This window comes from Scleropages formosus, chromosome 1 (genome assembly GCF_900964775.1).
Source record: "Scleropages formosus chromosome 1, fSclFor1.1, whole genome shotgun sequence".
In the NCBI taxonomy this organism is placed as follows: Eukaryota; Metazoa; Chordata; class Actinopteri; order Osteoglossiformes; family Osteoglossidae; genus Scleropages; species Scleropages formosus.
Window position 1 is genome coordinate 25845455 of NC_041806.1, and position 23627 is coordinate 25869081.

General features: G+C 40.4%; 1 protein-coding gene across 1 annotated transcript in view; it reads right to left on the reverse strand.

The window, feature by feature from the left end:
• Positions 1 to 2498: 2498 nt before the first annotated feature.
• The window catches only part of dpp10 (dipeptidyl peptidase like 10), a 59055-nt gene continuing 37926 nt past the window's right edge, over positions 2499 to 23627 (reverse strand). The window contains exons 6-26 of the mRNA XM_018732409.2: positions 20766 to 20818; positions 20385 to 20466; positions 18330 to 18450; positions 17959 to 18113; positions 17464 to 17561; positions 17063 to 17186; positions 16472 to 16510; positions 15716 to 15823; positions 13669 to 13760; positions 12769 to 12816; positions 12047 to 12168; positions 10872 to 10919; positions 10249 to 10347; positions 10081 to 10150; positions 9242 to 9436; positions 8929 to 8983; positions 8313 to 8412; positions 7038 to 7096; positions 3688 to 3760; positions 3481 to 3554; positions 2499 to 3132 (exon numbers count right to left, since the gene is read on the reverse strand). Of these exons, the coding sequence (XP_018587925.1) occupies positions 2998 to 3132; positions 3481 to 3554; positions 3688 to 3760; positions 7038 to 7096; positions 8313 to 8412; positions 8929 to 8983; positions 9242 to 9436; positions 10081 to 10150; positions 10249 to 10347; positions 10872 to 10919; positions 12047 to 12168; positions 12769 to 12816; positions 13669 to 13760; positions 15716 to 15823; positions 16472 to 16510; positions 17063 to 17186; positions 17464 to 17561; positions 17959 to 18113; positions 18330 to 18450; positions 20385 to 20466; positions 20766 to 20818 (1950 nt within the window). The 3' untranslated portion in view covers positions 2499 to 2997. The remainder of the gene's footprint in view (positions 3133 to 3480; positions 3555 to 3687; positions 3761 to 7037; positions 7097 to 8312; positions 8413 to 8928; positions 8984 to 9241; positions 9437 to 10080; positions 10151 to 10248; positions 10348 to 10871; positions 10920 to 12046; positions 12169 to 12768; positions 12817 to 13668; positions 13761 to 15715; positions 15824 to 16471; positions 16511 to 17062; positions 17187 to 17463; positions 17562 to 17958; positions 18114 to 18329; positions 18451 to 20384; positions 20467 to 20765; positions 20819 to 23627) is intronic.

Here is a 23627-nt window from a genome sequence, read left to right on the forward strand (position 1 = left end):
TTTTCACAGAAAATAGTAGAAAATAGAAAATATACATCTTTATATATAACATATTGTTTATAATATGTTACGGTACTTTATTTCATACTTTAACATGTGCATAATAGATAAGAAATTTCAGTGAACTCTTTGCATCATGAGTGGAGATCATAAGTAAAATATTCAAATTTGCATTAAACCAAAAAGCCATTTCCACTGTTTCTTGAAGAAAAAAATACGTGTTCTCCACCCTAGTAAAGTTAGCCAAATTTTACTAAAATATGAAAAACTATGACATTCATCAGGTTTAAAAAATGGACCACCTGAAAATGAAATCTAAATAACAGCAACAAAAGAGTTGAATACCAGATAATAATGTAAATGATTATAGTGCTGAAAATGTGTGAATATCATCAAAATAAAAAAAAGCCCACTAAATCTATAAATTACCGGTAAAAAAGTTAAGTGGACCCTGCACTGACCCTGACTCTTGGTTGTATTGTTTTCCTGAAACATTGTTACGGTTCCCTTTGAGAATGACAAACATGGAATTTGATTTGTTGTCAAGTTACACGGATCTTGATGAACTTGCATGGGAAAAACACACCAACCTATAATTTTTCATGCAAAAATTCTAATGTACTCAGTATAAACCTACACATATTTTTAAAATACCAAAATTAAGTATACAAATCCTTAAATTCCACTAATTTTTCAGCGTTGTCTCCCTCCATTTGACAACTGTGTGTTTTTTGTTGTGAATTTGTACACTCATAGTGTGAAGATGATGTATGCAGACAGCGAGTACTGATTGCTAACCAGAGTAAAGGAAATTAATGTTTTACACCTCATTTTCACAGATCACAGTTTAAGAAAAACCTCAGGCAGAATGTAGCGGCAATAATTCAGGATTTAAACCATTCTGTTCTGTCCAGTATTGCAGTACTTTGATGTGCTTTCCTCTAAAGATGGACTTGTGACTTTGACGTGCCCTTCTGGCAAACTGTGGACTGATAGAGACCGAGATCTTCCAGCCCTATGAGCTTCAAGAGCTTGTTCTTAGTCCTTTAAATTCGGCTCTTGCGCACTCGTACGGATCTCTGTAGAGCACGTAACCGCACCTTTGGGATTGTTTTACAACATACAGTAGGTCACCTAAAACCCACATCCACACTTTTTCCCATCCTTATATATTTAAACAATATTTTCAATAAAGATATATTGCATAATTTTTTGTGTGCCGTTTGTTTAATGATTACGACTTAGATGATCAGGTCACATTTAGCAAACATTTCATGCAGAAATCGGATAAATCCAAAAGGTTCACTAACGTTTCTAATATTATCTTTTATGCTAGATTACTTAGCCATGTAAGTCCTTTGGTCGCGTATTGTCACTTTTATCGCATCTATTTCATCTTATTCTGAATATTTATTTATTTAAGTGAAATAATCTCTGTAAATACATACTCTTCAGTAGTGTGACATTATAAGCTGTTTTGGAGAAAAGCATCAGATAAATGTGTGAAGAAAAACACAGTGACTTTTTTCTTCTGTGCCAGTAAACATAAAATCTGTATTTTACCGAGATCTCTGACTGCTGTCATTTTACATGGTTTATTGTCCTCGAGCATCCCTGATTCTTCTCATTAGTTTTAACATCGCACCATGGTGGTTATTGGTCAGGGAAAGTGATAAATAGTTCCTTCTTTTCCAACATGAAACTGTTAAGAGACATAACACAATGCTACACAGACGATATACTGTATACACAGTATAATGAGAGAGAATTGTGAAGTTGTATGAAAAGAAATAAAGAAAAAAAACTGAACTGAAACTGTAGAAAAACTTAAGGAAAGGTACCATGTACATACAGTTGCACCCTGAGATTTATCCATTTAGGTTATAAGAATTCAACATTATGATGACTTTCGTGTAATATCCCTACTTCAGCTTCTGGAGCATCTTTTCAGATTTATGAGGACCGAACCTGCATCTCACATGGTTCGTCGCAGCTGAGCAGCACAAGACCAGTGGGGGGAAGACTGTAACAGCATTTCTTTTTAATTCTTTTCAGTTTTATTTTTGTTGTCTTTAAATTTTTCTTTGTGAATGTACTGTATAGCAATTACATTGTTCCTAATGGATCTCTCATGTGTTGCAAATTTCTCAAACTGAAATGTACTGTCTGAGGTTTAACAGACTATTCCAGACAATGTTTCATTCATTTCATTAGCAGTTCTCTCCAGTTCATTTTCATTTATTTGTGCTATAAGACAACAAGTCCCAGACCCACATCCACCCTCCCATATAAACAGCAAAATTAACAAGACCAAAATTTACAAAATCCATCCTAAGAAAAAACAAACAAAAAAATACAATAAGACACAAATTTCAAGTAAATCAATTCTTATAGACAGCTACATGATCAAAGATATCTCAAAAAATATACGTATGTACACACTCTGCTGTACTGTACAAAATACCATATCTTTATTGTGGAGGATATGAGAGGAGGTGGTGAACGAATTGCACTTTTGCCTTGTGTGTCATAGTCATGTTTTTGACAAGAAAAGAGGAACAATGCAATTCATTGTGCATCAATCAAAAAAATGGTGACTTTCAAGGATGGGCGGAAGGGGACCCCCTCCACCCCCCACCCCCGATGACTACCACAACACATATATACATGGTAAAGTCCGAAGCAAAGCTGAAACTAGAAACACCCATGCACTGCATAATCGTAGGTGGAGGTTATCCAAATGTGGAGAGAGATGATCTTAGTTCAGTGAGGTCCAAAAATTATAGGTTGCCATGATATGTGAGAATTCCTTTCGATTTCCCTGTGGGAGTCACTCCTTTAAGGAAATCCTCCCTGTACCATTCTTTCAGACTCTGCAGCTGTCCCTGCAAGACTTTGACAATCTCCTCTAGCTAATATGTGGGTGACGACCATTGTGGCTCCGGCAGTCAATACAGAAACAAATGATCAAGTCCCATTGCTGCTCCCCTCATCTTTCTACTCCTCTTCTTCTGGTTCATCTGGTACAAGCAATATATCTTCTCGGAGACACTCTCTGAAGTAGGTAATAAGGGATGTGTAAAAGTGCTGCTGGCTCTTCTGGGAGAAAAAATGGCCCTCATCTGGGTACATCTGCAACAGAACAAAGTGGTTTAGTGCGCATGGGAGGGACAGTTTCAGTTACAGCATCTGCCTACAAAAGTGTTGGGTACACATTAGTATCGGTGTCAAAGTGACGTTTCACAAACTTGTACAAAAAAGGAGAAAAACACAACTAAAGAAAACATGGTTACATTTAATTTAGCTGCTAAATACAGGTTTGTATGAGGTTTATTAAAATCATCTGCTTCTTAAGAAACTAACAGTTACGATGAAACTAAGCTCACTGTGGAGGGAAGAAAAGTTTGTACTTTTTCGTTACTTGGTGTTTTCAAGTGTATATTTGTAGTATACGCAGTGACCATAATTCAGGCTACATACCTGCATAGTGTAGTTTGCACCAACTTTAATAAGGTGTTTAATCAGCTCAGCTGAGTGCTGAAAATGAACATTGGCTGAAAGGCAAAAGGCGTATGTATTTCAGCATGTACTTGAAGAAAAACATACGGACACATGTCTGCCACTGAACTTAAGCAGCAAAATCTATAATGCAAACATTATCATTCAGTTTTTAGGTTCTTTGCTCACCGTCTGCTGTTCCATGCACCAGCATAAGGTTTTGTCCTCGTAGTCCTTGGACATCCTGGAGAACACTAGAAAACTGGAGAACATTTGAGATGTTAACATCACTAGTCATGACTTATGGTAAAATTAAGGACCTCACACAGGAATATCACATGACAATCTCATTTCTCATTAATATCTCAATCAGATCACAAATGGGAATCTCAGCAGATGCATGCCAGAGCTACACCAGCTTTTTGGAAGTTCTCATTCTCAGAATTTGCCGAGACATTGCGTAGGTAGGTTACATTTATCAAATTTAGTGAAACAAAAAAAAATGCACATACAGAACAGATCCCAGTACAGCGGTTCCCCAATCTGCAAACTTTATTTGGACCAGGAGCTGGTTTGCTACTCGAGAGTTTGGAAGCCAAATGTAATGCAAATCAGACAAGGGGCTCATCGACAATTTTGTATTTAACTACTTATGTAATGTACACTTGTAGTGGTTATTGGTTTAAGTGATGAGGTGATTGTACTAAATGACTGTGGTGAAATGCACTTTTGACTATTCTGAATCACACATTGTTTTGATGAAGACTGTCTGCAAAATTTCAGCACCGCGGACAGCTCTGTGGTCGGATGGAAATTGCGGGGGCTTTTTGGATGGGAATAGAGTGGTAAGGCACAATGTTTCCTTCGGCTCTCTTTCTCTCCACACACACACACACACACACACACACACACACACACTGAAACTGCTGGTCCAAAGCAGGGTTGCGGCAAACCGGGGCCTAACCCAGCATCACCGGGTGCAGTGCTGGAGGGGGAAGGGACACACTGAGGGCAGGATGCCAGCCCGTCGCAAGACACCCCAAGCAGGACTCGAACCCCAGACCTGCTGGAGAGCGGGACCTGGCCAAGCTTGCTGCACCACCGCACCCCCCGCCCCCGTCTTGCAACCCCTCCTAGGAAATTTATGCATGTGCCTGGGTGTTTTGAGTCCCCTGGCAGAGGTATTTATGACATGAAGCCATAATGAAGAAGCATCGCATCCCCAGAGCAACACCACTGTGCTGTTGCTCCTCTGTGGCTCCGGTAAACGATTCTCAGAAAACTTTGTAACAGCAAAAAGTTTGATACTCAAAAGTTCATAAGTTGGGAACATGAGAATAAAGTGATGTTTCACTGGTAAGAACAGCATATAAGTGCTATAAAACAAAGACTGAGGAATTATGCTCCCCAAGTCCTCACATCTAACAAAACCTACCACTGCTTGAAGGGATGAGTTTAGAGAAACTGCATGGAATTAACCCACATTACTCTGTTTGGTCAGCAAATGAATTGGAATTAAAAGCTCACTTTCGGTTTCACTGTCTTAGGAGGAAGCTCCTATAGATAAACTGGGCTTCTGGTATCAGAGCTGTACAATGAACTGTGAAACTTGAGTTGAGAGAGAAGCAAAGGAACAGAGCGAGTCAGTTTTGCATGTGTGTAATGGATGTTTTCTTAACTTAATACCATAAAGGCACCACATCCCGATTTTTGTTGATTTTCTTATGAAGACCCTTGCTGTTCAAGAAACCTCCGTCCCACCCATCATGGCCACCTCCAACTCTTAGCTATATTTGGCATTTATGATGTAGCTTATTATCTTTTCAAGTGTATTAATTCATAGGTTGACCTTTTGCTGGCTATAGTACTCTGCTTCTTGTACGTACTGGTACCCTGTGGTTTTGACATTAATAACCTATTGTAACAGTTTATTAGGTGAAAAATAGCCGAACGTGTTCAGCATGAATGTTTAATCTCTACTTGAAATGACTTCAATGTATTTAAAGTGAAAAGAGCAGTGGACGGAGTGTTTAAACAGGTTATCAGCTAATACAATAGGTGGACAGTCATCAGTTTACCACTGACCATTTCGCTGTTGACGTTTTTGGGATTCTGAACTCTAAACTGATCCTTCTGCCCTGACTGAACATTTTCTACCCGAGCTTCTAACTCCTCACTTACTGAACTACCAATCAAGTTCCTCAACCAGGCTTCCAAAAGCTCCTTACCTTGTCTAGAGCTGAAGTGAGCCAGACCCCTCACGTTGTCCCAGTTGAAGGCATGTCCAGTATTACCTGAATGAGCCCAAATTGAAAGTTTCTTGTAACTTTGCCCCATGTGAGGATGCTCACAGATGCCACAATATATTCTGTAGACACAGGACTTCTCGAAGTCCATGATAGTCTACTTGTGTGTCAGAGTACTTGCATGTGAGAGTAGTCAACCGGGACAGAGTGAGGATCCTGGCCCCAATGCAGCTGTATATATGCTAAAGAGCTTCTGGAATCCTGTTTCTCCAGACCAGATTCTTGCATATGGACTGGGATGCTGGTTCCGGGCCAGTGAGGGGGTAAGTAGGTCATATAGCACAGTCTCAAGTGATGCAAATGGGATCAAAACATCTGGAAAACTGAAAAGCTCAACAATAAAAGGTCAGCTTGCCACTGATTTTGATCAGCTAATCACCACGGTCCACCTGTCCGGGTTGCATGGCAACCTATATCAACACAGTCATACCACCCTCTGTGATGATGTCACTTTGATGATGAAATATTTACACCAAGCATGAAAAGTTCAAATCACTTTATCGTCAAGCTAAATTCTCCCAAGCTACTAATCTTCTTTTAGCGCTAACATTTTAACAGCTATGGCAGTGCAAGTCGCCTCAGGCAAAACTGTCATATACACACACATAAATAAATACACACATACTTTCTGAACCACTTGTCCCATACAGGGTCACAGGGAACCGGAGCCTACCCAGTAAGTCAGGGCATAAGGCCGGAGAGGGAGGGGACACACCCAGGACGGGACACCAGTCCGTCACAAGGCACCCCAAGCGGGACTCGAACCCCAGACCCACCAGAGAGCAGGACCTGGTCCAACCCACTGCACCACCGCACTCCCCAGCTAAATAAATAAATAAAACTAAAATCAGAGTTCTTCAGCAGGTAACACATACAGCTTTGTGAAACAGGCCATAGTCACTGGTTTAAAATCTGAAATTCAGTGTTTAATTTTAGAGGATGTTTGCACTTATTGTACTCTGTATGTCTACAGCTGTGCATATTTGGTTTCATTCTAACCAAAAAGTCAATTGATGCGGTAGAACTTGAGAGAAAATAATGTGTCACAGTACAATTTTACATCCCTCAGTGGCGTAACACAGTCGATGGCTGAGGGATGTACTGTGATGTGTCAAACAGCTGTTGCCGCTTTTTTCCTGGCTGTGCTTGGCAGCTTGTTTCCACAGGCATGAAAACCTGTAAGCTCTGTATACATGGAGCTAAGAGAAGTGTGTTTTCAAGAAAGCGGCTTACCTGATACGTGCTGTCATCTCTTACAGGCATGCCAAGGAACCGCTCCGAAAAAGCAGATGCTGTTAAATTTGAAAAAGGGTACATTTTTATCAGAAAGCTATAAACAGATTTTTTTTTTTTTCAAATATTCACGCGAATTGAGCACCCTACAATGATTTCAACACATTTGCAATATTACTTCAGCATCTACTTAATACAATATATAGTCGTTTTGCAGGTTTTTGATGTTGGATGATATCACGTACACCTTTCCAAGCCATTCTTGACATGCTTGTATGTTTGGGATACTTGTCGTGTTGCACGATCCGGCTTTAGCTTCAGCTTCAGTGCAAAAACTTATGGCCTCACAATATCTTCTACAATGAGACATTCTCCAGCTGATGAGGATGGCTGTGAGCATGCTACCAGTATGGCTTTAAGTCGCTGGAAATTGATTCGGACAGGTCCGCTACAGGTCCGGTCCAAATCAGGTCCCGCTGAATTTTAACAGCGGACTCTAATTACCCCTTAATTTGGCTGTTTAAAGTTAGGGGGCAATTTTTTCTACACATATGACTCACCGATCCCTTTCATATAACTGTTTCTATTTTGGCATTTTGTATTCCAACTGGGATGCCTGAAAAGCAGTTTTCACAACAAAATCTGTTCTGAGCTCACAGATTGACACGTATGAGGTACTTCATTGGTGCCCTGTGGTACCCAGCGTACCTCACGACTTTCAGCATATAATTTACTACTGTTAATGGACTGGGTTACATCATCAACTAAGTTACATTGTCACATCATAACTTTCAAAATAAGCAGCCAAGGATCAATTTGTTTTTCATTAAAAGGCATCAATTTCTCTGCCATGCTTCAGTAGATAAAGAAGAGATGTGGAAAATAGATGAGCAATACAGCCTGAAAAGCGTTACCCCAGGAGGAACACAAGACCTTGTTGTTACCCTTACAGTAGAGATGCTACAGACATGACTGTGTGCTACACTACAGGTAAGAACCATGTGTTCACATCTGCCCGGGAACGTGCAGGTAGGAACGCGATGCGAAAACAGTATTTTCTCTCGCGCACAACGTGTACGTTTGTTGTGGATTTGTATACGAATTTGGGTAACATCAAATAATATCAAATAATCATTTGCTGCAAAAAAGTATGTAATGAGACATCTAATACATTCATTAACAGGCAACACAAAAATATGAAAGACACATGACATTTATCACTCATGATGGAACTTGTTATTTATACATTTAAAAATTTCATATTATTTGGCTCACCATAAAGTTTCCAGTCTGTTACTGGGGAAACTGTAACTGCACATTTTATCAAATTTTCAGTTGACTTAAGCATCATTAATGCTACATATCCCCCATAGCCCTGTGGGGGGAAAAAGACCAGTATAATTATACAATTCAGTAAACAGTTTTATTAGTAAACAATATTGTTTTACTACAATGTAATTAGAGTTGGATGAAATGAAGCTCTCTGTGAGAATGGCTCAGTTTCTGCACTAGATGTGGTACAAACCAGCTGAACTAACTATATGCAGGATGTTGTGCTACAGGAAAGAGAAATCACATTCACACGCACATTTTCTGAACCGCTTGTCCCATACAGGGTCACGGGGAACCAGAGCCTACCCGACAACACAGGGCGTAAGGCTAGAGTCCGTCGCAAGGCACCCCCAGCGGGACTCAAACCCCAGACCCACCGGAGAGCAGGACCCGGTCCAACCCACTGCGCCACCGCACCCCCCCTCACAGTCACAATATAAAACTTGATTTTGCATCCTATTCTGTCATAAAACCTGAACCCACCTGTCAAGCAAATACAGAAAAAGTCAGCACCACTTAAACTCATGCTGGGATTGTCAGACTTAGTGATAAAGTTTACCTTCCCAAAAACTCCTATTCGTGTACGGTCAATATACGGACTCTTCAACATGAACCTGTAATAACAAAAGTATTCACAGAGTAAGAATTTCATTGTATGGTGTAACAGACTGTTTACTGTACATATGATAATAACCTCTTGAATCTTGAATCTATTCAGTTTTGACTCATTTAATCAAATCCCACCCATAAACAAAAATATTGTAAATGTCAGAATAACTGTGATAAACAGCTTTGGCAGTGTGTTGTGAAATTTACACGAGTTTATTAAAATTAACTGAAAGCCCATCCCGTGAACAAGAAGAGGAACATACTCCACAGCTGCTATTTGGTCTTTCACATCCACGGTCCCCAGGGTCTGGTGAATTGCGTGCAGGACCCTTTGGCCCTGAAATCCGGCTCCCCTGCCATCCAGTCGGGCCACAATGATGTTGTCAGAACTGACCAGAACTGAGTCCCAGTCGAGCTGGAACTGATCACTCACCAACTGGCTTCCAGGAGCCCCATCACTACAAATTAATAAGTCAAAAACAATTATTGTGGATGGTAAGTACTGAAAGTATTTTTTTAAATTACGTAGAATTAAACAAGCTTTTAAAGGAAAATCTTTAGGAAAATATATCGTACAAATAAAGCGGGTTGGCAAACTAAACCCTCACTCACTATCGGTAACTACGAGTCCAAGTCAGAGTCACAGCGGTCCAAAACCTATCCTGGAAACATATGGCACAAGGCTAGTTGAGAGCACGGCCGGAATGGGATTCCGGTCCATTGCAGGATGCACCTGCAAAGCATGTCTTTGGACTGTGGGAGGGAACCCATCAAAATACTGGGTAACATGCAAACTCTGAGCTGCATTCAAACCAACACCCTATCAGCCCAGTTGCTGCAAAGCCAAAGTGCTACCTGCTATGCCAGCATGCTGCTCCTTGAGCCCTAACCTTAGGGCTACATTTCATCTCCTTAACAATGTACTGGACTTCTGCAATACTCTGTGCACTATTTGTTCCAATTTCTTGGTTTTTCACTCCCTCGACAGGAATAATTGACCATTATCATACATGCGTAAAACATACAAGCAGGTTTTAGCATGCCGTTGTACATTTCAAGAGCCCTTGAGAAATCAGCGAACAATGGTGCAGTTGATACCTACACAATCATCAGAAGGCCATAGTGTTTTGATTCAGAGAAGTCAAGTGGATAAGAAATTTTCAAAGGTAGGTCTAAAGGAACAAAGATGAGTTAGTAATGCTGGAAGGGTAAGGATAACAATAGAATTAAAGGTATACAATAATGCAAAGAATTGATGAAAATAACTTACCAAAGTGATCAATCACAACAGATCTGAACTCAGAATGATGGATCTTTTTATTCCACAAAGCAGCTTTCAGCACAGTGTTATTCTCCAGAATGAAGTAGTCTATTTAAGGAGATTCTACAGTCATAAATACAGACCAGCAAGTGACTAACATCACCAAATATTGGACTGTGGTTTACAGTTTAACTGCAGAGATTTACTCGAAACCATTTTTCATAACTATGCATAACAATGACCCACCAATCCATTAGACTGGCACCACAACCTTACATCACACATGTAACACATATTGAAGAAAGCCAGGCAACCAGTGGCATGTACTGTATGGTGATGTGCACTTCCTTCAGGACCTGTGGCCAAAAGGTAGCGAACTCACTTGTTCGGTAGATTGCTTAAAATACATTGAAGCTGCATGCAAAGCCTGTAAAATATCTAATATAATATAACATATAAAACTGTAAAAATAGAAGTGGCAAAAGCATAAGCTATGTAACTAAAAATAATAGCCCTAGACACACTGAAACACACCTGTGACATTAGCCATTTACAACCTCAACTGAATAGTCAAAAAGGGTTAAACTGTGTAAAGTGCAGTTGAAGAAAGAAGATGTGGCATTCGTACTCACTAGTGGCATTATGAAGACTACGCAGGATCACCGTTGGGACACCAGGGCCTAGTAGTGTGAGGAGAAAAAACAACATTTTGCTTCTTCAAATGTGTGAGATTGCACACTCATCCACAGGTGTAGAGATACTGTATACTGGGGTTTCAATCAGTGGCACTGCAGTCAGAATAGATTATTCCGGAATTCAACTGCCTACCGTCTATTGATTTATACTACTCAAAGTATCTATTTAACATCTTCCTTTCAACAAAATCAAGAATCATTCTGTTGCTGCAATTAAACTCGTAGGCTTTATAGTTCCATTATTGTTTACAACGGATTTGTGATAAAGACAAGTATCATACTATGGTATGTACTATATATTAATGCATACTGGCAGGCAGAAAAGTTAGAATTAAACGTTTCAAGAAGCATGCATGGCTGTTTAAAGAGAAATTTTACAAAAATCCATTCAGTTTCCTTTTTACGTTTACCATAGTAGGAATTTACACCTACTGCAATACAACTTTTACATGTAATACAAGTACCTAGTAGAACCCAATACTTAACACACCTAACACAACTTTTGTAGCTATTTAATAAAAGAAACCTTCTCACAGTTCTTCTGCAAAAACTGGAACGCTTTTCAGAAAGATTTTTTTTTATTATTATTATTATTCATTACGTAGGATGAGGGGGCACGGTGGCGTAGTGAGCTTGGCGGGCTCCTGCTCTCGGGAGGGTCTGGGGTTCGAGTCCTGCTTGGGATGCCTTGTGATGGACTGGTGTCCTGTCCTGGGTGTGTCCGCACCCCCTCCAACCTTGCGCCATGTGTTGCCGGGTTAGGCTCTGGTTTACCGTGCTTGGGACAAGCGGTTTCAGCCAGTGTGTGTGTGTAAGAGAGATTTTTAGGAGTTACAATGAGGTGGTTGCTATAATCCTGAACCCACTGCGGAAACAAATCTGCACCCCTGCAATAATAAATGTTAACATACTGTATTATTGCTATTATTATTTACTGACAATTGATTTCCTCTTCTTCTACTGGTATCTAAATACTGTTCCTGCACTTCTTTCTGACACTTGACGTAGACCAAACACCGTGTTCGGCAGTGAAAGCCTTGTGTTCCAGGTCCAGGTGTGTTCCATGCGTACTGTCCTAAGGGAACTTGAACGTCCCCCCAGGTGCCTCTCACCTTTGCAGTGCAGGATGACGTGCTGCTGGCCAGGACTCATGTCAGCATCAAAGTAGGAGCAGTGTGTCTTGTTCAGGTCGCATGTCAGACAGCGGCGAGGAAATAAGCCAACCGTGAAGACACTTAGAGGAAGCAAAAGAAGAAACCACTTTATTGGCCTTTATTTCTGGCAGCTCAGCTGTAACACAGAAGTTCTTACTCCGATTACAGCAGAAAAGTAGCAGAACATGAGTCTGGACGGTTAATATCACCAGCGCAGTTCCGCTGTGAGCTCTCAGACGGGACCAGAAAACATTCATTTGTTGCATTTAAGCGCAATGTAATGCACATGCGTGTACTGCCTTACTGACGATTAGGAAACTAAGTGAATTGCCACTGGGTAACTGGAAAAATGTACGTTTCTCAAAACATTGTTAGTTTGTATCTATCTGTACAAGATCTAGATCAATGTGTAATTCCTGAGCATTTATGAGGAAATACTGCTGATGTGGGGGGTGCAGTGGAACAGCAGGTTTGGTCGGGGCCTGCTCTGTGGTGACTCTGGGGTTCGAGCCCTGCTTGGGGTGAAGGAATGTAAAACACTCTGAACTTGAAATAAACGTCACATTTCAGAACTCCCAAGCTGCTGCAAGAACATCATTTCCTTTTTTCCTGGTCCGTTTCCTTAATTAATGTGTCGAAAGCGTGATGAAAAACAAAGAGGTTTTTTTTTTTTGAGTCACCTGAACAGCTGTCTCCGTCTTGAAGAACCTTCAGTGCTTAGGAAAAATCTGAGAGCAAAAACACAAACAACAATAAGGAAAAAAAAAAAAAACAGCACATCCAACAACTATATGCAAAATTTACAGGCATTACTGTAGCTCTGAAAAGTTCAAATTTGTATGTATTATTCAGAGCGCAGCACAAACCGCAAGTTGATTCCTGAGTTTATTCTCTCTGTCCTTGGAAAATCTCAATTGACTGACCTTTTTTATTTCTCAAAGTCTAAGTTACTCTTCGGTCTTATTAAAATTTGTCATTTATTCCTCGTGTTTATGCCCAGGAAGAGTTGTCAGTGTGTAATGTGGCGCGTGTATTGAACATATTGACTTTTACATGTTTTGGTGTTTTAAATTATCCTGCACTGCATGGCGAACTTGTGGCCCCATTCCACAATTATCGAATTGCTGTGACATTTTCTCCTAAGCGTAACTGTATTACGGAGACTCAGTTATGTGCTTGAAAGGATATAATAAGAAAATTATCTAACTTATTATTTTAATTATTAAAGAATTAATATATTTTTTTAAAATACTGTGTTTCATACTGTATGTATACTGTGTGAAGCTGGGTTTTCTTTTAGGACTCTTGTTGTACCCAGTGCTGGATGGGATTTGAAGATTTATTTTTGCTTTTTTCAGTTTCACACCCTTCTTCATGTGTCCAATGCATGTCCAAACAATGGCTAATATTAATGCGTAGCACACTGTGGTCTTTTTTTGTTTTATTTATTTATTTATCAGTAGTTTTCCACCTGAAAATTTTTTGACGAGTACCTGTACTTGAGCGATTGATTTTTTATTTTTTTTTTAAAGTAACAATATCTTTTTGAAACAAATGTTCTAAAAAAAAAAAAGACTCACATTTTTTGATTAATTTCATCAAATCCCAAAATTTTGGTCACTTCCCAGTTTCCTGAGGTCAAATGGCGAACGTCGCTTTGATCGACTCTGGACTGGGACGGAAAAGAAAAAATATAAAGAAGACAATAAGAAAACTTTGAATGTACAGTATTGTCTAGCAACTTTTCTGTAAATCCAACAGTGTATCGGTACCTGAGCTGTTCGCCTGCAGCCCCAACATCCCTAGACTGTCAGAATCCTATCCAACCAGCTGCCATTGTTGCTCTTGTGATCACTGTGGATCACTTGATTTTCTGTGTGCTTTCTTCTGTTTACTTGTTTTAAACTCCTGTGTGTTTATTCCCCGTTCTTCTTTTGAGTTTCAGAGCACAAACTGATGCCCTGACATTCTGCTGTAGAATTTCTTGATGGAATTCATTCAACCTTCAGCGACTGCTGGCCATCCAGGCCGTGAGGGATCGAAGCAGCCCCACGACATTAAGCTCCCTCCGCCATGGTTCATAGTTGCGATGAGGTTTTGTTGCGAGTATGCAGTGTTTTGACCAAATATAATGCTGCGTACATTTACCAAAACGCTGCACAGCCCAGTGCCGACTTCTGTCTCATCTGTCCGCAGAACATTGTTCAGAAGTGTGTCACACAGAAATCACACACACTTATTTGCTTGCACAGTCATACGCGAAGGGCAATTTGCCTCTTGCCAGTAGGACACCCTGTACTCCCGTCTTTCAGCCTGAAATTAACAAGCTCCTGCAACCCCTTCATTTTCAGGTGTTTCACTTGTTTGTTTCAGCTGTTTACAAACTCAAATAATCAGCTGCGGGGTGTCACGGTGTCCGCCCGGAGCGGAAGCGCCGGACCCAAGCGCGGAGCACAGGAAAGTTTCACGAGGGGAAATCCGAAAGACGTGGTCACGAGACAAGCAAAGGGTCACCGATGAATATATGTTGTTGAAGGGACAATCCGAAAGCCGTAATCCGAAGAGATAAGCGAGAGGTCGAGGAGTACCAAGAATGGAGATGTAGGGATTCGGGAGAAGGAGCTGGGGAGTACGGACTAGGAAGGGCAGGACAGGAAAGATAAGCAGGTAGATGCACAGGAGACACGCGAGTAACAATTCTGAACAAGGTTCCGCGTCTGACTGCGCTCTGAACCTTCCTTTTATGCGCCCGTCCCCTGATCCGCCGCAGGTGATCCTCGTTGCGCCGAGGTGGAGGGCGTGACACAGGGTATGATGGCCTGTATGCACATCTCCTTTAAAAGCGTGTTTCTGTCGTTTGGCAAACTTGTTACAGACAAATTTTCACTGGCGTTTTTAAATCTAGTAATCCAGCTTCCTGCAGAACAATTTTCATTCTTTTATGTTTTTCTAACATTGTTGATAGAAATATTTCTAACAGAATCATGGATTATTTAAAAGCTAATAATTTACCACACTCTCATTAGTATTGATTCTGTAAAAAATCATTTCACCTCCATTGCCGTGGTCTAGTTGATGGATAAATGTTCTTAAGCTATTTATAGCAATGAATTTATTGAGTGCTTTAATGCTTTTGATCCTGTTGATTTTGTACCACAGCATGAAACTGTACTGTGTACCACTGCTGTCTCACAATGTCTGGATTGCCTGGGCCTAAATTTGAATCCGAGTCACTGTGTAGATCACACGTTTCCCTGTGTCAGTGTGGATTTTCTCTGGGGGCTCTGGTTTCCTCCCCGAGTCCATAGACTGTTCTGGTGAATTGGCGATACTAAATTGCTCTTGGTGTGTGCGACTACGCTGTGATCGGTATCCCATTCAGGGTCTACCCTTTCTTGAGCTTAAGGATTGATTCCTGGCTAGTCTCCAGACTGCAGTGACCCTCATCAGGACAAGCAGTTCATGATGGACGGAGGGAAATTGTACTGAAATTAACTACTAATGCGAAACTCAAACTGTCACACAGAAAAGAAACCATAATCTTTATGTGAAAAAAGTTGGCACTATAATGGGTAACCTGTCCTTATTGTTGTTACGAACAACAAAAATATACATTATGTTCCTTACCTGTGTGCTAAACATAGCAATGTGGTGAAATTCTCCTTGGCCTCCCTGTTTTACTGGCACTGTCAGGAAGAACTTGCTGCCGTCACTCGAAAAAACTGGCTCCTGGTCCTACGAAGATGTTCGGAACATGGCGGCACTGGCTCTATTACACTGGTCCACATTTTCGCTCATATTTCATAAAGAAGTAGAACATTTCCATTATTTGATTTCCACCCCAATTTATTCGATTGACCTTCTTTCTTATACTTTGACGACTGCTAAAAAGTGGTGCCCACATGTTTTCTGTTACACGTACGTATTGGAAGTAAGTCTTTAACAATACAAAATATAGCTGAATATAGCTTCCAAACTCTTCGGCAGAGTAGGATAACCACATTTTTGACATTTTACTAATCTTTTCCTGAGTGAGCGCTACTAGATCTCTTAAGAACAAAAGTGATCGCTTATTTCTACTTTTCCACACGAAGTGGCTCCATTCTTGTAGCCAGCTAGTCTGTGACTCAGCTGGGGTGGATCTGTTCAGGTTTCCAGCAAGGGCACAATATTATATACAATATGTGTAGAGTATTCAACAAAATTGACTAGAAAACAATTACAGCAAATACAGCAATATAGCATATTGTTTAAAGGCAAACTATGAAGTCATTTGAGCAGATGTGTAAATATGTACCATTCATAGAATAAATATTATACTCACAAAAACTATACAATCAACATGTAATAAGAACATTGCATGTTTAAAATGAAACAGTTCACCTGCTTGTTGAGCCAGAATTCTGAAGCCTCCTCATGTACCTATAACAAAGAAGCAGGTTTATTTTTTTCCCCTGGCTAATTGTAAAACAGGAAAGATCTCAGTGGTTGTTCTGACACAGTTGAACATTCATTATTTTCTCTAAAAATTATCTACTGGGGAAAAAAAAAAAATGCATGCGGCAAAAGACATTTTTCACAGAGAGCGAAAACCATTCTTAAAGTAGAGACCACACACATTCCAAGCGCACACCTAAAAGTCAGGGTGGCAGCACTGACTCTCATAATAGGATAAAAGCAAGTTATTCATCCATTCAAAAAGATTCGGCAAAGATGTTCATATCTGCCATGCAGATTATTAACACGTGGACTGAATAGTAGATTTGTTAATGCACTGAATTAAGGAGAAAACTTTTATGTTCAAGTAATCTGCTTTTGTAACCATTAGAAATGCCCTTGTCAGATACTTTTGTGAATAATCCTGAAAGAAAAAAAAAAAAAAACGAAATACCTTCACAGCTGGAATGTATGTGTTAGTCTTTGAAAAAAGAAAAGGACTGCTGCCACAATTGCACTGAGTGCAGAAGTGTGTACCTTGATGCAGGCCCCAGTGCTGGTGTCACACACACTGAGCACAGACATGTTTTGGGCCCGGTTTAACCACCTCACAGCAGTCTTGGTGCTGCTGATCCATTTCACCATCACCACATAGTAGTCCCTGTGTGGGAGCACAAACAAGACTCTTACTGACTTACTTGTGGTCCTCTTGAAATCTGTGTAAACCTTTACAAAGAAATTTGGAGGAAAACATATTTCTTCCCGTATCTTCCTTTCCAAATGTTCATTGCATCGTTGCTTTTTATTCATAAAATGTTCTGTACACACTGAAAAGACCACATCTTGGCAGATTCCTGATGACATCACCTACAGTAGCAGCCATGAGAAAGCACGTGTTTCCGGAAGGAGCTCGGCACACAGCCGCTCCTTGCTCTCACCTGGCTTTCAGGCTTTCTGGAGGAAACAGCTCCTGTGTGTGTGTTGGTCCGTAGAGATTCGCCACAAACAGCTTCACCGTGGGGTTGGGCTGCCCAGCCTTTTACCATATGGCAGACAAAGCCACAGAAAGAAAGAATATGTCAAGACTGGGAATATGTGCACTGGATGACAACCCATGTTCTTCATATGAAATACATAAATTAATAAACTCCAGGACTCATGTGCTAAAAGAAAGGTGAACAATTCGCAATCATTTTTCTTTCATGAATGTATTTTCCAGCTGCGTCTTTTGTTTGACGGTTTTTACTGACTCTTTTCATCAGGATTGTAGGGAAATATTTTTTTCTTTAATTTTGCAAACAAAAAATTTTGAACAATGAAGTTAATCTTTGTGCAGTAATATATCTGTGATTTATAAATCAAAAGGAAAGAATAAATTGTGGAAACTGTGTATTTTCTAAGAGGCACAGTTTTAATTTTGGGAGGTACAGTACCTTAGGGTATGGGTACTGCTTCCCTTTTGGGTACATTGCTCCAGTGAATCGAGGAAGGGCCATGTTTGGTACCATGGTATTGTTGATCATGAGGAAGGCCAGCCTCTCTCCATCGGGTGACCACCAATGAGTCACGTGGGATTTCAGGATCTCCTCTGCAACACAGTTCAGTGCCATCAGTAACAACCATCACCAGTTCCATTCAAACTGAGACCTCCGCAAAAACTGCGCTGGTGGATCTAAATTTCATGTAAATAATGAAAGCTGTAACAGTAAGTACCTTGAAAGTAAATCTGATGAGTAATTGCTGAGAGAACTGAGAAGCCTCCGAAAAACGCAGATATAACACTGAATACATATCTCCAACAGACCTTCATATAACCAGTCTGCAATTCCATTGTAGATGTCCCCTTCCTTTCCCGAAGAGGTCAGCCGGAGAGAGGTGCTTCTCACATCTGATTGGTAATAGATGTTGTTCTCAAAGATGTACATCTGAAAAGTGAAGATGATAAGAGCCAAAGAACAAAACAAAACACGAGCGCTATTGCAAAAAACAACATGAAAACAAGATCAAATAAAGGCATGAACTGTGCTTATGTGGACACTCACTTTTGCATTTAAACCTTGTGAATGTATGTAAGAAGTACATTTTATCACTGGAGGCATTTGCACTTAGGAAAAAAATGTATATATAAAGTCATGCTGCAACAGAACGTACTATTTTGCATTACTACACAGTTTAATAACGGACCATGCCTTGAGAAAAAACTTACATTTATTCACTTAGCAGACACTTTTCTCCAAAGCAACTTACAATGGATACTACAAAGTGTTACTAGCCCACACACCTTATTCATCCAGGTGATTTACACTGCTAGACTATACACTACTTACACTGTGTCACTGATTCATACATCAGTGAAACACACTTTCTCTGTGTCACTCACACACACATTTACATTTATTCATTTAGCAGACACTTTTCTCCAAAGCAACATGAATCTCAACATTCATTCATTCTCATTTATCCATTTAGCTGACACTTTGAATACCTTTATTGTTCATTTTCAGAGTGCACTTTTAGATACACTACTTACAATGGGTCACTCATCCATACATGAGTGAAACACACTCCCTCTGTGTCACTCATATGCTATGCAAGAACCTGAACAGCATGTCTTTGGACTGTGGGAAGAAAGGGGAGCATCCAAAGGAAATCCACGCAGACACAGGGAGAACATGCAAACTCCACACAGACTAAGCAGGGAATCAAACCCATGATCTCTTGCACTACCCAGGCGCTGTACAACAGCAGTGCTACTCACTGTGCCACAGTGCTGACTTACTGCAAAACTGCTCGAATTGATGCTTTTTTGCCATCAGGGACACATTAGACTCCATAATGACAATGTGTGTGTGGTTTCGGAAATTTTTGCACATTTTTAAAAATAAAAAACTAAACTCTCCCCTTTGGACCCTTTACTCGGCACTTTGTAGGATCACCTTCAGCAGCAACTACAACTACGTGAGTGTGTACTTGGATGTGCTTCTACCAGCATCTGGATTTGGCCATTTCATTTCTTTTCAACATCTTTCAGTTCTCCGTTTTGCCTCCCATGTGAGGTAATGACCTCCCCCTCTCACTCAAAACTGCTGAAACTCTCTTTACATTTAAGAAAGGTCCAAAAACTCACGCGTGTCAGACTCCCTTTTTCTTACTTACCCATTTATACTGCTGGGCAATTTTGTTTTAGTAGATGCTTTACAACATGTTTACGTGTTGGTCAGCACTTTACTATTTCCCTGTGACTTCCCCAGCAATATGTGTTAACTGATCCATTTCCCAAGTTCTGTTCCACTGTGTTTCTGTTCCAGTCCTGCACCCCAGTCCCATCTGTGCCCATCCTTCCTGATTCTGTGCAGAACCCACACTCCAAATCTGTCCACTGCTCGTCTCGCTATATTAGTCTCGTGCACATAAACCCATTTCACTTACTGTCAGAACACTCTGTGTGTCTCTCTGCTCTGTGTTTATCATGTTGCACGTACATTTCATTCCCTAATTCGCACTGTGCAATTGTATGTACTTTGTTATGGAGATCATTGTACAGTACTTCATGTCCCTGTCTGGCCATAAACATGTAAAACATGGACGTAAAACATTTATGTCGATTTCATGTCCGGACATCACAGAAGGATGAAGGATTAGATGGATAATATTTCTATTTTGTCAGTACAGTCATGAAAAAGCAGCTATACTGAGATGAATGCCCTGTACGAATAATAGATTTTGCAATCTATGGATTTTGTGAAACAAGTTAGAAACTATAGAGACTCCAGTCTGTGCTTTTGTCCTGAAGACATGATAAAATGCATAGAGTACTTCTGAAAAGTCTAAGCCTTTGGTGAAACTTGGAAGAACTTACCAACTGCTGTCCTTGTACACCCCAAGCAGCATGTTGAAGTACTGAGTTTGGCACTTCTGGGGGGTTCAGCTCCCACACCTCCCTTCAAACAAAAAACACATATCGGCATCTACTGTAAGGGAGGACAGTAACACATACCAGCAATACCATTCATTATATTAAGTTTTATATACTATATGTACGTATTTATTTATTGTTTAGTTATGAACAAATATTAACAAAGATATATAACTGAGTTGTCTAACACACAGTGTAAAACTTAAAAAATACAGTAAACCACTTCAGTTTGCAATAAAATCCATATGAATATAAATATACATTTTATAATATATAAATACTCATACATATATATATGTACAAACATGCACAGATTTCATGTACCTGGTATGAATGTTGTAAATTATATAAGATGCTGTAACAGAATACCGGTACACCTAAAACATGAAGAAAAAACACACAAGATTACTTGTCAAACAAGGGCTTATCTTATGCTTACAAATATTTTCAACTATCATATAACAGGGTCCCATAGAAAACAACCACAACAGCTTTTGAAAATATATAGCATTTTTCATAAAACAACATCTGAAAAGACAGTATCCACTGAACCACAGAACTGACAGCTGAGTCAGCATCTAAGGAACGACGGAATCCCTGTTTCGTATTTGAGGTCTATCCTCAACAACTCAAGATTTTCTTTAGTGACATTTTATCAATTGCTGGCGAATGTAATGACAAGGCAGGTTAACTGAAGGACATTTCTGAGTCTGCTCACCAATAGCTCAGAACCAATTCCCTTCTATCTCTGAAACACATCTCAAAAGGGCACTGAAAAACCCAACTGGCACCCAACTGGAAAACACCAGACATGAGCACAGTTTTAGTGAAAGCATGTCAAAGCAGCTCATCTATAGTTTACGTTGACATTTATTCCTTTAGCAGACGCTTTTGTCCAAAGTTACATACATCTCAGCAAAAGTACCATTTTTGCATTACACTAAGAGAAAGAGACACAGCTGCAGACATGTAAGTCTCAAGTAAACCTTGTTTTTTACCTATCACTTGCTGTAATGAGGTTCATTGTTCGAGTAAGTATATACTCAACTATATTAGTTACTCAACATGGACGTTATTAATAGTAATTTAACGATATAATCAGTGGCTGAAGCAGAAGACTGGTTTATTCCTGCCAGGTGTATCTTACCCCAAAAAATCTGAGCACGAAGGATGTTAAGAACAAGGGTCCAATTGCGTGCCTGCCCACAGTATAGAACATTGTAACCTCCATTATCTCTGAGGACTCTCCCAGAGTCATCTAATTCACACCCTGAATTCCTGTTCTTTGTCTCATTACTGTGCACCTTAGTCACCGGCTCCTCCAACAGCATTTTGTTGCCCCACGAGTACTGCTGGAGTCCAGGAGAGCCCAGACAGTATACAGAAGCATCAACCTCCATAGGTGCAGGAGGAGATGGTGCAAGAATCTCCTGCAGAACAGAGGTGGCACAAGGCTTCGGTAAGGATATCTGAAAGGTGAGTCAGATTCTGTAGTGTGGAGGTTAAAATGGTAAGACACTGGAGAGACTCTCTTCAGAAGGGCCTATGCAGTGTGGCCAGAGTTTTCTCAAGGGCAGCTTCAGTTCAATATCTTGTGTGGATAACAAACCTCTTTGCCCCAGCTGATAAGTCACGGTATTCTGCTTCCAGTTTGTTTGTTATTTGTGCAATCTCACTGCCTATTGAAGGTAGACATCTGCTGACTCCCAAACCTCCTTCCTCTCTTGGTATCATTCATCCATAGACAAGACATCAATGGGGTTCAGGTTCTATGGAAATAAGAGTGGCTGATATCCGAAGGAGTCATGTCTGTGGAAGAGTGCAAAAGGTTTTGTCCAAGGCAAAAAAGTGTACTGGTGTTGGCCACAATAACTCTGCACATAGTGCCCTATCTCTTTCACTGTTACAAACTGGCCATTTGCCTGAGGGTGATAACCACATGTCTCATTGACTGATACTCCCAATTTCTCCCAGAGAGCCTTCCAGAACCTTGAGGACAAGTCAGTGACAATGCCTTCCTGTCATTCAAACAATTCAATTTCAGAATACATTCTGAAAGAGCAGTTCAGCTGTCATACAAAGCATATCTATATGACATCGGACATTGCATCAGCCACTGCAAAAGCACTGAATGCTCAGTGGGAACCATGAACAGGTGCTTGAAAGGCCTCCAGTCAAATTAAAAGCTCAATAGTAAACATGAAAACATGAGCCTATCGATAGCTACATCCTTCATACTTTAACTTGTGGCTTTAAAACATGGAAAATTAAGTGAACCAAAGCAAAAATCTTATCTCTACCCAAAAAACAATATGAGGGGGGTGCGGTGGTGCAGTGGGTTGGACTGGGTCCTGCTCTCCAGTGGGTCTGGGGTTTGAGTCCCGCTTGGGGTGCCTTGCGACAGACTGGCGTCCTGTCCTAGGTGTGTCCCTTTCCCCTCCAGCCTTACGCCCTGTGTTGCCAGGTTAGGCTCCGGCTCCTTGCGACCCCGTATGGGACAAGCGGTTCGGACGGTGTGTGTGTGTGTGTGTGTGTGTGTGTGTAAAAACAATATATAAATTAGTAACATAAACAAAATGGACCACATAATACATCCAGAAACAAGGTAAAAAGCAGGAATCTGAGATTTTCTGGAAACATGAAATGACAGTGTAAGAGATGGACATCGCAAGAATGAAATCCAAGAAGTGGAAAATCAGGGTGACGAACTGGTATCTGAGGAATATCAAAAAGACCAGAAATGGCACCTCTAATGTGGGAAGACCCTCTTGTCAGATTCTTTGAAAGAAAATAGAGAATGACTGTTCAAAATGGGGCACTGCTGTACGGCATGAGTATGACCTGCAGTCTTGGCAAAATCCAAACAGAAGAATTTGGTCCCTCAAGGGATGACGGATGGAGGATGGAGCATCAATGCACTCAGAGTAGTGTTTATGTGAAAGTGGATAATGAACATTGGCGTCATTCTCATTCATCATCTAATTTCTATCTTGCAGACAAAATTACAGAAAGAAAAACATCACATTTGAGGCAGTGATACTGTAATCAATTGAACTGACTCAGCACAGTGCACAAACAGCGAACCACATACATGTTCGAATCACATACAGTTAACATATCAATCAAGGTCAGTAGCAATGAACAAAGAAGAAAGCCAGTATCATATTTACGTTGGAAATTTCACTG